Below are 12698 nucleotides of genomic sequence, written 5' to 3' on the forward strand. Positions count from 1 at the left end.
AAGCAAAGCATCAAAGCAGTTTGGACTGATTTTATTACAAGTATATTCTGGCAATAAAGTATCCAATTGATCTGTGAAATTCATTGAACACACCAAACTAGAGTGTAATAAAACAAATATAAATAACCGTGAGAACGACTGATACAGATGAGAGGAAGTTACTGATGGGCAGCCCAGGAGTGGGTACAGTGGGAGAGGGAGGAAGCCATGGCAAGTGTCCTCAGGGATGGGGTCAGTGATGCATGTGCTGGGTGAAACCACAAGGGTGGCCAGGGCGGGAAAGTTAAGTGTCAAGAGGTGAGGAGGTGGTCGCAGTTCAAGGTACTCCCCTGGACTGAAAGCATCACCTGATGAGCACACACATCCACCTAAATGGCAGGGCTGGTTCTACGGTGCGTGGAAGATGGGATACTGAAAGAAAATGGTGGCTTTGAATGAGGCGAGTGATTCGTCCCAGGAAATTCGCTGAGTAATCGGAGGGCGGTTGTGGGTTAAAGTTGAGAAAATTTGGAGTGAATGGAGGCGAAGGGGAGAGGAAAATGTTGAAACGCCCTCCTGCACCAGCAGAAAGCCGGCAGATTGTGTGGCCAGCAGCGTAATTATGGAGTATGCTGCCGGCATCCGAATAGCATCCGATCCGCATTCATGAACTTGCTCTCGGACTCGAGGGCAGCGTACCTGGGATCATGTGGGCCTGTGCTCCAATCAGTACACTGAAGGGAAAGTGATACCAATGCTTCACCCGTTAGATTTTTACAGAATTATCCACAATTGGATGTATTTCAGAATAATTACAAGAACTAGGAGAATAAATAGTTCCAAAATGATCCGCTCGCGCTCTCAGATCCATCTACAAGAAGTATGTCTTTAGCACCTTTAACAGAGTAAAACACATCCCAAGGCACCGCACAGGAGTATTATAAGACAAAAAAAAGTGAACAAAAATTATTTGGTAATTAATTCTTAAATCTAATTTAGGAATTAGAGTTCTGATAAATCATTCAAGCTCTGTGAAATTGCATATAAAATACATCTATAAGTGGAAATATCTGACAGTGGACAGGTGCGACAAACAACAGAGCCCAAACAACGATGTGAAAAATCTGTACATTGACCATTGGAGGCGTATCGGACAGTTTTACAATTCATTACACCCGAGCTAATAGAACGCGCAGCTGCTTCTATCCAATCCCCTTACGCTGATGCCTGTAAAATTCTCCGACGCAATTGCTGGGCAATTTGCCCAACTCTGCGCCAGCAACTGGGATTTCCAGGGCGGAGCGGAGGACCTGTCCCATCATACCTTGACAGATCGTAAGTTTGGGATTTAATCTCGAACTTGCGTTCCATTTCAAAGGCGGTATGATGGCCACAAATTCTGACCCATTAATGAGTCGAAGGGGATTTTATAAACTGCTGCCATCCGCAAGCACAGTTGATAAATTGTGCTTTTGAAGACAGGACAAACCCAAATATCAGGAGCTGGGTCAGTGCACCCAATAGGCTGCAGGACTTTTTAAAATTATTCATTCCTGGGATGTGGGCATCACTGGCAAGGCCAGCATTTATTGCCCATCCCTAATTGCCCTTTAGAAGGTAGTGGTGAGCCACCTTCTTGAACCGCTGCAGTCCGTGTGGTGAAGGTGTTCCCACAGTGCTTTTAGGGAGGGAGTTCCAGGATTTTGACCCAGTGACGATGAAGGGACGGCCGATATATTTCCCAGTCAGGATGGTGTGTGACTGGGAGGGGAACGTGGAGGTGGTGGTGTTCCCATGCACCTGCTACTTTTGTCATTCTAGGTGGTAGAGGTCATGGGTTTGGGAGGTGCTACTGAAGAAGCCTTGGGGAGTTTCTGCAGTGTTGTACCACCTCTGGCCAGCCTGTTATTTATGTTTCTGCTATCTTAAAAGACACAGATTAACAACCAAATTTGTTGACTGTGGCAGATTGTAAAAGAACATTTTCCATTAAAAAGTCAAAATTTGAAAAACAAAATCGCACTAGGCCAAGGGAACAGAAATGGCAGGTTTGGTCAAGGGACATCACATTGTGATAAATCACCAGCCATCATTCCGATAATATTAATAGATACGATAATAAGGCTTTCTGTTAGGAATTTCATCTGTGCAGTACGAAAGTTTGACAATCTCAAGTTACAACAGGTGAATTACAGACTCCACCGCAGGAAGCAGATGTTGTTGCAGGTTAATGGGGTAAGCAGATGGTTTGGATGAGGAGATAGTAATCCAAGATTATTTAAACAGGAGTTTGTGCTTTTGTCCTTACCTTCAATAGAGACAGGGCCACATTGAAAATGATGCTGAGTCCCTGAGAAAACAGAAGGGGGAGCCAATGTTAATATTCATAGATCACCCTGGATTCTCGAAATATTACAGAACATAGACAGCGAAGGATGCACTTCTTTCAGTATCTCTATCCCTATAGCACTTATTTTCACAGCTCGATTCCCAGTCCCCTCCAACGCATGCAATTTAAAATTCTTATCCTCGTATTTTTATCATTTTGTGCTCTCGCCCTTCTTTATCTCGAACCTCCTCGACCCCTACAAACTCTCTATTTCTCCAATTCTGGTCTCGTGTGGATCACTGACGTCTTTCATCCCACCATTGCTGGCCATGCCTTCAGTCGTCTTAGGCCCTATAATCTGGAATTCTCTCTCTATCCCTCTCCTCCTTCAAAAGCCTCCTTAAAGGCTTTTGATCACCTCTCCTAAAATCTCTTCCTTTGGCTCAGCATCCAATTTTGTCCGCTAATGCTCCTGTGAAGTGCCTTGGGATGTTTACTATGTTAAAGGTGCAGTATAAATGGAAATAGGTGTTAAAGCTCTGCTGTGGCTGATACAAGCCTGTGCTGAGCTCTGTAATCAACCCTGCTCCCTCCACTCATGTGTCAACCGTGTCTCAGTGGGTAGCACACTCGCCTCTGAGTCAGAAGGTTGTGGGGGTTCAAGTCCCATTCCAGAGACTTGAGCACATAAATCTAGGCTGACACTCCCAGTGCAGTGCTGAGGGAGTGCTGCACTGTTGGAGGTGCCATCTTTCGGATGAGACGTTAAACTGAGGCCCCGTCTGCTCTCAGGTGAACGTAAAAGATCCCATGCCACTACTTCAAAGAAGAGCAGGGCAGTTATCCCCGGTGCCTTGGCCAATCTTTATAACAAAAAAAACAGATTATCTGGTCATCATATTGCTGTTTGTGGGAGCTTGCTCTGCGCAGATTGGCTGCCGCGTTTCCCACATTACAACAGTAACTATGCTACAAAAGTACTTAATTGGCTGTAAAGTGCGTGGAGATGTTCAGTGGTCGTGAAAGGCGCTATATAAATGCAAGTCTTTCTTTCTTTTCTCTAGCTTCTACTTCAAGTGGGTCTCCAGGAGAAGTGACTGGAACCCTAATCCCAGTTAGAGAGGGTGACTGCAACAAGGTCTCTGGAACCCTGTTTTGTTCTACCTCTTTGTCCATTCTAATTACAACTCACATTTCATTCGTACCCATTTGGCACCAAGTGCTGTCAGGCAGAGCTATAGAGTGGGAATGGAGCTGGAGGGTGGGGCAAGGGAAGGAAGAGTGTCAAGAACTTGGCCAAAGAGGCGGCTCTTCAGGTGTTTGAAAGTCGTTCAAGCCGCAGCGGTAGGCCCTCCCCTTTAATGGCGACCGCACCATTTTACAACACACTGGCAGAAAAAGCTGTCGGTGGCACCAAGCGGCCGGAACAAGATTTTAAGCGCCGAATTTCGCGTTCGGGTGGGCACATCGGCGGTGCGCGCTCTGATGATGCACTTAGGACGGATCGGCAGCAGCGGAGTGGTAGAGGGGGGGAGCGGGTTGCCGCCAGGACACCGCAGCAGGGCAACTTTCAAAATGGCGGCCATTTCACGAAAAATCGACGGCTATTCCACTCCGCTGCGTGGCCGCCGATATCCAGTGGTAACAGGCTTAAGGGAAGGGGCAATTTCGGGCCCAATAACTTCTCTCCATTTATTTTGAAAAACAGTTGTGCTGTTTGCAGGAAAATACGGTAAATTAAAACAGCATGTCTGACAGGGCTTGACAGGGTAGATGCAGGGAGGATGTTTCCTCTGGCTGGGGAGTCCAGAACCAGGGGTCACAGTCTCAGAATAAGGGGTCGGCCATTTAGGACGGAGATGAGGAGAAACCTCTTCACTCAGAGGGTGGTGAATCTCTGGAATTTTCTACCCCAGAGGGCTGAGGAGGCTCAGTCCTCAAGTATATTCAAGTCAGAGATCGCTAGATTTTTGGATATTAAGGGAATCGAGGGATATGGGGACAGTGCAGTAAAGTGGAGTTGAGGTAGAAGATCAGCCATGATCTCATTGAATGGTGGAGCAGGCTCGAGGGGCCAAATGGCCTACTCCTGCTCCTAATTCTTGTGTTCATGACCAACAGATCAGAAGCTACTTGATGTTGAGCGATTGTCAGTCAGTTGTACCAGCTGACCCGGATGTCGAATGTCGAATGGCAGTTGTGTGGATGGAGCCGGTTGCAGTTCAGTGCTACAGGCCGCTGTGGAGAAATGCAATGAGTATTTGAAGGCCACAGTGGTCTGCAGCAATGGCCATGCTCCATTAGGTGCTAGCCGTGGCTCAGTGGGTAGCACTCACACCTCGGAGTCAGAAGGTTGTGGGTTCAAGTCACACTCCAGGGACTTGACACTCCAGTGCAGTGCTGAGGGGGTGCTGCGCCGTGGGAGGTGCCGTCTTTCAGAGGAGATGTTAAACCGAAGCCCTCTCCGATAGATGTAAAAGATCCCATGGCACCATTCAAAGAGTTCTCCTGGTGTCCTGGCCAACATTTATCCGTCAACCAACAAGACTAAAACAGATGATCTGGGTCACTGCCTCACTGCAGATTGTGGGAACTTGCAATCAATCAGTGGTCACATTTTAGAAGTATTTCATTGGCTGTACATCACTTTGGGACGTCCAGAGATTGTGAACGGCAATGTATAAATGCTGGTCTTTTATAATCAACAGCCAAGCATCATCATCATTATAGGCAGTCCCTCGGAATCGAGGAAGACTTGCTTCCACTCTGAACATGAGTCCTTAGGTGGCTGAACAGGCCAATATGGGAGCCACAGTCCCGGTCACAGGTGGGACAGATAGTCGTTGAGGGAAGGGGTGGGTGGGACTGGTTTGCTGCACGCTGTGTCCGCTGCCTGTGCTTGTTTTCTGCATGCTCTCAGTGATGAGACTCGAGATGCTCAGCGCCCACCCGGATGCATTTCCTCCACTTAAGGCGGTCTTTGGCCAGGGACTCTCAGGTGTCAGTGGAGATGTTGCACTTTATCAACAGCCAAGCAGGATTGTGCCAGATGATGTCAGTGCCTCACACAATTTCTCCATTACATGCACAAGGGTAAATCGCCCTAGATTTAGTCAACAAAGAACACACGCTGCCTTAAAACACAGGACAATCGCAGCTCGCCGGTAAACAGTAACTAGTTGAAAAGAACATTCCCCCCGAGCCACCTACGCAATCCTCAGCGCTTGGTTTAAACTTCTAATGTGCTGCTTCCTGATGTTTGGAGAGATCCACTAGAGGGAGACAGGCACCTGCTGCTTAACCGGTCAATACGCTGAACGTTCTCACTGAATTAATCATGGGCTCAGAAGCTGCTGTACAAGAGGAGAGTAATATCAGTAAGTGCCATGCTATTAATCCCAATTCCGTGATGTATGGCAAATAGACTTTCAGGTCCTGTGCCTTTCATCACTGATTAACGCCCTGCTTCTAGGAACACCATCACCAGTTTCAAAATGAGGACAGTAGAACCAACACCCCGGTTATTCAGACAGACAATCTGAGAAGGACTATTTTGCCTGGTACAATCAGGCACATTATTAATTGTAGGGTTTTCTATGTTTAGCTTCCCCCCATCTCTCCTGAAGGTGCTGACTCTCACTGGGGTATATTCCATGGGCCCCACTCCCCTCCTCTCCTGAAGGTGCTGACTCTCACTGGGGTAGTGTTCTATAAGCACAGCGAGTTGTTCAATGACCTGAGTTACATGGCCTTTCTTCTGATGAGTAATGGCAAGGTGGGGCCAGTCACAGTTGTGCCAGACCCAGTCCAGATATGCACCTTCCAGCTAAAGTGACTGAATGGCAATCCAGGAGCAGCATCCTGACTGATAATAGTGCAGGGCTCGCGGGTAGGAATTCCACGTTGTGCGTCCAGCTGAGTTTACAGGTGAGATGATGCATCAGAAAGAGACCGGGTCAAGAATTCAGAAACCTCCCAGTTAGAGTGTTTATAGCTTCTACACACCTGCCATTACCTCAATACAAATGGCTGTTCAAAGGCAAGTAGTATGGGGAACTAGAATTTCATAAAATCATAGAAACACACAGCAAAGAAGCAGGCCATTCGGCCCATCGAGTCTGCAGCGGCTCTTTCGAACAGCAATGCAGTCAGTCCCCCTCCTCCGTTCTTTCCCATATCCCTGAAATTTTTTCTCGTTCAATTATTTATCCAATTCCTTTTGAAAGCTGCTACTGAATCTGTATCCACGACCCGATCAGGCAGTGCGTTCTAAATCCTAACCACTCGCTGCGTAAAAAAAGATTTTCCTCATGTCGCCTCTGGTTCTTTTGCCAATCACCGTAAATCTGTGCTCTCGGATTATCGGCTCTTCCACCGTTGGAAACAGTTTCCCCTTATTTACTCTAAATCCTTCATGATATGTTGAACACCTCTATCAAATCTCCTCTTAGCCTTCTCTGCTCGAAGGAGACCAACCCCAGCTTCTCCAGTGATTAGTGGCCCGACCGGGAGCGCAGTGTTTAGCGGCCAGTTGCTGACAATCGCTCAGATCCCAACGTATTCCTGGTACAATGTCCACACTTAACCCCGGTCGGTAAATTCGGTGCCGCCGTCTCATTGAGCTCCCGCCAAGAATAACGACTGGAAAAACAGTGGGTCCAGGCTTGCAGAATCGTTAACTGGCGGCTACTGAAAGGGATGAGGAAGCGCTTCCCTCGGAGGTCACAGTCAGTGCAACGTTTACACAGCACGATGCGTGAGCCTCCCAGTTTGCAGCGGCAGACAGAAGTAAGAGTTCAGCTTGAGAAAAAGTGATTTTGAAAACTTTAATGGGTGCGTTACTCTGCCATGTCTTTAAGACTTGGCTTTTCCCGGGATCTGAATCGGAGTTCGGCGCATGCGCAATGACTCGGTTAAATTTAGCGCCGCCGTTTGTTACTGTTCCCCCCCACCCCGCCCCCAGCTCTGGTGTGCAAAGGCTGATTTAACACCTGTCAGACCCTCGACCGATTCCGACGAATTTCTGGGTAAAGGGCGCAAACTTTTTCAAGGCGCTAAAACTAACACTCCGCCTTGGTTACCGCCCCAAATGAGGTGCAGCCGAATTTCTCGCCCTATGCCTCTATTTATAAAGCCCAGGATTAGCAGCTTTGTTAACCTGTCCTGCCACCTTCAAAGATGTGTGCAGAAGCACCCCGGGTCTCCCTCTTCTTCTACCCCCTTTAAATTTCTTTCTAAAATGAAATGAGGAGACAATCTACCTTCTATTGATCAGCTAGTTTGCAGCAGATAAGATATTCTGTAATTTTAAGTATGATTACGCTCCTGTGAAACATCATGGGACTTTTTAACAACAATTTGTATTTATATAGTGCCATCAACTGTCCCAAGGTGCTTCGCAGGAGCATTATCAGACAAAAGTGGACAGAGCCACATAAAGCGTCAGCTATGGCTCAGAGCATCTGCGAGGGCACTGAGCACCTTGAGTCTCGTCACTGAAAGCATGCAAAAACCAAGCGCAGGCAGCGAAAAGAGCGTGCGGCAAACCAGACTCCCCGCCCATCCTTTCCTCCAACCACTGTCTGTCCCACCTGTGACAGTGACTGTAATTCCTGTACTGGACTGTTCAGTCACCTGAGAACTCACTTTGAGTGGAAGCAAGTCTTCCTTGATTTCGAGGGACTGCCTATGATGATGGTCAGTGGGTAGCACTCTCGCCTCAGTGTCAGGTCTCACGCCAGGAACTTGAGCACATAAATCTAGGCCGACACTCCAGTGCACTGCTGAGGGAGTGCTGCACTGTCGGACGTGCCATCTTTCAAATGAAACATTAAACTGAGGTCCCGTCAGCTCTCAGGTGGACGTAAAAGATCCCATGGCACTATTTCGAAGAGCAGGCTTGTTATCCCCGGTGTCCTGGCCAATATTTATCCCTCAATCAACATAACAAAAACAGATTATTTGGTTATTATCACATTGCTATTTCTGAAAGCTTGCTGAGCTCAAATTGGCTGCCATGTTTCCTACATTACAACAGTGACTACACTCCAAAAAGTACTTCATTGGCTGTAAAGTGCTTTGAGGCATCCGATGGACGTGAAAGACGCTATATAAATGCATGTCTTTCTAAAGAGACACTATTGCAGGTGACCAAAAGCTTGGTCAAAGAGATAGGCTTTAAGGAATTAGGAGCAGAAAACACTGGTGGGAACAGTATATAGGCCTCCCGAACAGTAGCTATACCGTTGGGCAGAATATCAAGAAATAGTAGGAGCTTGTAACAGAGGTAATGCAATAATCATGGGCGACTTTAATCTTCATACAGACTGGACAAATCAAATTGGTAAAGGTAGTCTAGAGGACAAGTTCATGGAATCCATTCGGGACAGTTTCCCAGAACAACGTGTCATGGAACCAACCAGGGAACAGGCTATTTTAGATCTAGTATTGTGTAATGAGACAGGGTTAATTAGCAATCTCATAGTAAGGGATCCTCTGGGGCAGAGTGATCATAATATATGATAGAATTTCACATTACATTTGAGAGTGACTGCCTAAATCCAAAATTAGTCTTAAACTTAAATAAAGCCAATTACATAGGTATGAAGGGCAAGTTGGCTAAGGTAGATTGGAAACATAGATTAAAAGGTATGGCAGTCATCATAGGCAGTCCTTCAAAATCAAGGAAGACTTGCTTCCACTCTAAAAGTGAGTTCTCAGGTGACTGTACAGTCCAATACAGGAATTACAGTCTCTGTCACAGGTGGTTCAGACAGTGGTTGAAGGAAAGAGAGGGTGGAACTGATGTGCTGCACGCTCCTTCCACTGCCTGCGCTTGTTTTCTGCATGCACTTGGCGACGAGACTCGAGGTGCTCAGCGACCTCCCGGATGCTTTTGCTCCACTTAGGGTGGTATTTGGCCAAGGACTCCCAGGTGTTGTACTTTATCAAGGAGGCTTTGAGGGTGCCCTTGAAACGTTTCCTCTGCCCACCTGGGGCTCGTTTGCCGTGTAGGAGTTCCGAGTAGAGCGCTTGCTTTGGGAGTCTTGTGTCTGGCATGCGGACAATGTGGCCCGCCCAATGGAGCTGGTCGAGTGTGGTCAGTGCTTCAATGCTGGGGATATTGGTCTGATTGAGAACACTGATGTTGGTGTGTCTATCCTCCCAGGGAATTTGCAGGATCTTGAAGACATTGTTGGTGGTATTTCTCCAGCGATTTGAGGTTTCTACTGTATATGGTCCACGTCTCAGCCATACAGGAAGGCGGGTATCACTACAGCCCTGTAGACCATAAGCTTGGTGCCAGATTTGAGGGCCTGATCTTCGAACACTCTCTTCCTCAAGCAGTAGATAAGCAGCGGCTAGCATTTAAAGAACTATTTCATAATTCTCAACAAAAATACATTCCGTTGAGAAACAAAAACTTCACAGGAAAAGTGATCCATCCGTGGTTAACTAAAGAAGTTAAGGATAGTATTAGATTGAAAGAAGAAGCTTATAATGTTGAGAAGAATAGTAGTAAGCCTGAGGATTGGGAGAGTTTCAGAAACCAGCAAAGGGTGACCAAAAAACTGATTAAAAAAAGGTAAAAAATAGACTAAGAGAAAACTAGCAAGAAATATAAAAACAGATTGTAAGAGCTTCTACAAGTATGTAAAAAGGAAGAGAGTAGCAAAAGTAAACATTGGTCCCTTAGAAGCCGAGACAGGAGAAATTATTATGGGGAATAAGGAAACGGCAGAAACATTACAAAATATTTGTTTATCTGTCCTCACAGTAGAAGATGCATAAAAGTATACCTAAAATGGTGGGGAACCAAGGATCTAATGAGGGTGAGGAATGTAATGTGTACAGAAAAAGTACGAGAGAAATTAATGGGACTAAAAGCCACCAACTCCCCTGGACCTGACGGTCTACAACCTAGGGTTCTAAAAGAGGTGGCTGCAGAGATAGTGGATGCATTGGTCTTGATCTTCCAAAATTCCCTAGATTCTAGAACGGTCCTAGCGGATTGGAAGGTAGCAAACGTAACCCCACTATTAAAGAAAGGAGGGAGAGAGAAAACAGCAAACTACAGGCCAGTTAGCCTGACATCGGTCATCGGGAAAATGCTGGAATCAATTATAAAGGAAGTGGTATCAGGGCACATAATCATAACATGATTAGGCAGAGTCAACATGGTTTAATGAAAGAGAAATTGTGTTTGACAAATTTATTAGAGTTTTTTGAAGATAAAACTAGCAGGGTAGATAAAGGGGAACCAGTGGATGTAGAGTATTTGGATTTCCAAAAGGTATTCGATAAGGTGCCAGATAAGATAAGGGCTCATGAGATTGGAGGCAATGTATTAGCATGGATAGAGGATTGGTTAATGGACAGAAAGCAGAGAGTAGGGATAAACAGGTCATTTTCAGGCTGGCAGGCCGTAACTAGTGGAGTGCCGCAGGGATCAGTGGTGGGGTTTCAGCTATTTACAATCTATATTAATAACCTAGATGAAGGGACCGAGTGCAATGTATCCAAGTTTGCTGATGATACAAAGCTAGGTAGGACAGTAAGCTGTGAGGAGAACACAAAGCATCTGCAAAGGGATATGGATAGACTAAGTAAGTGGGCAGTAAGGTGGCAGATGGAGTATTAAGTGGGGAAATGCGAGGTTATTCACTTTGGAAGGAAGAATAGAAAAACAGAATATTTTTTTAAATGGTTAAACTTTTAAATGTTGGTGTTCAGAGATTTGGGTGTCCTTGTGCAAAAAACACAAAGCGAGCATGCAGATACAGCAAGCAGTCAGGAAGGCAAATGGCATGTTGTCCTTTATTGCTAGGGGGTTGGTGTATAAGAGTAAGGAAGTCTTGCTACAATTGTACAGGGCCTTGGTGAGACTACACCTGGAGTACTGCGCACAGTTCTGGTCTCTGTATCTAAGGAAGGATATACTTGCCTTGGAGGCGGTACAACAGAGGTTCACCAGACTGATTCCTGGGATGAGGGGGCTGTCTTATGATGAGAGATTCTGTAGAATGGGCCGATACTCTTTGGAGTTTAGAAGAATGAAAGACAAAATTCTGAAGGAGATTGACAGGTTAGATGCTGAGAAGTTGTTTCCCCGGGCTGGAGTGTCGAGAACTAGGGGGCTCAGTCTCAGGATAAGGGGCAGGCCATTTAAAGCAGAGATGAGGTGGAATTTCTTCACTCAGAGGGTTGTAGATCTTTGGAATTCTCTGCCCCAGAGGGCTGTGGATGCTGAGTCTCTGAATATATTCAAGGCTGAGATAGACAGATTTTTGGAATCTAGGCGAATCAAGGGATATGGAGAACAGGCGGGAAAGTGGAGTTGAGGTCGATGATCAGCTGTGATGTTATTGAATAGCGGAGCAGGCTCGAGGGGCAAAATAGCCTAATTGCTGCTATTTCTTATGTTCTTAAAAAAGGAGAGAGAGGTGGAGAGGTTTAGGGAGGAAATTCCAGAGCTTTGGGTCTGGACAACTGAAGCCATGGCCGCCAATGGTGGGGCGAAGGAATGGGGAATGGACAAGTGGCCAAAACTGGAGGAACGCAGAGTTCTCAAGACTTGCAAGTTAACATTCCCTGGACTCTGGGGACATAGCAGTAGATTGGAACCAGGTTAGAATGGTGGCCATGTCACAAAAGGGTGACACAACAGTAATAGTAACTCCAGACTCATTATTTTACTTGAAATTGAAGCAGGATTAATGAAATTGATTATCAGGAGTAAATTGGATTATCTGTACCGAGTTAAGCAGCAGTCAACATGAATCCAGGTAGAGTAAATCTTGCCTGACTAACTCGTTGACTTCTTTCAGGAAGTGATCCCAATTGGGCTGTGGGAAGCTCTATTGCATGGCATGGTGTAGCTCAACTTCCGAAAGGAATTTGACCGAATTGTACAGGAAAGGCGCTTAAACTGAAATCTGTGGAGATTCAATTTATATTTACATAGCACCTTCAACATAATCAAACATCCTAAGGCGCCTCACAGGAGTATGATCAACAAAACAAAATTTGACACTGAACCATACAAGGAGATGTTAGGACATATGACCAAAAGCTTGGTCGAAGAGGTAGGTTTTCAGGAGAGTCTTAAAGGAGGAACAAGAGAGAGGCGGAGATGTTTAAGGAGGGACGGCTGCCAATGGTTGAGCATTTAAAATTGGGGTCGATCAAAAGTGGAGCACAGAGTTCCAAGGGAGTTGTGGGGCTGGAGGAGATAGGGAAGGGGTGAGGACCATGGAGGGATTTGAAAACAAGGATGAGAATTTTAAAACCGAGGCGATGCTTAACCGGAAACCAATGTAGGTCAGCGAGCACAGGGGAAATGGTTGAGCGGGACTCGGGCGAGTTAGCACACGTGCAGCAGAATTCTGGA

At 46.1% G+C, this 12698-nt stretch overlaps 1 protein-coding gene across 6 annotated transcripts in view; it reads right to left on the minus strand.

Moving 5' to 3' along the window:
- Window positions 1-12698, minus strand: part of rabgap1l (RAB GTPase activating protein 1-like) — a 626729-nt gene that overhangs the window by 146329 nt on the left and 467702 nt on the right. For all 6 annotated transcript variants that reach the window (XM_070887463.1, XM_070887462.1, XM_070887464.1 and 3 more), the window contains one exon: window positions 2288-2329. In XM_070887463.1, coding sequence (XP_070743564.1) covers window positions 2288-2329 — 42 coding nt within the window. The remainder of the gene's footprint in view (window positions 1-2287; window positions 2330-12698) is intronic.

This window comes from Pristiophorus japonicus, chromosome 8 (assembly GCF_044704955.1).
Source record: "Pristiophorus japonicus isolate sPriJap1 chromosome 8, sPriJap1.hap1, whole genome shotgun sequence".
Classification (NCBI taxonomy): domain Eukaryota; kingdom Metazoa; phylum Chordata; class Chondrichthyes; family Pristiophoridae; genus Pristiophorus; species Pristiophorus japonicus.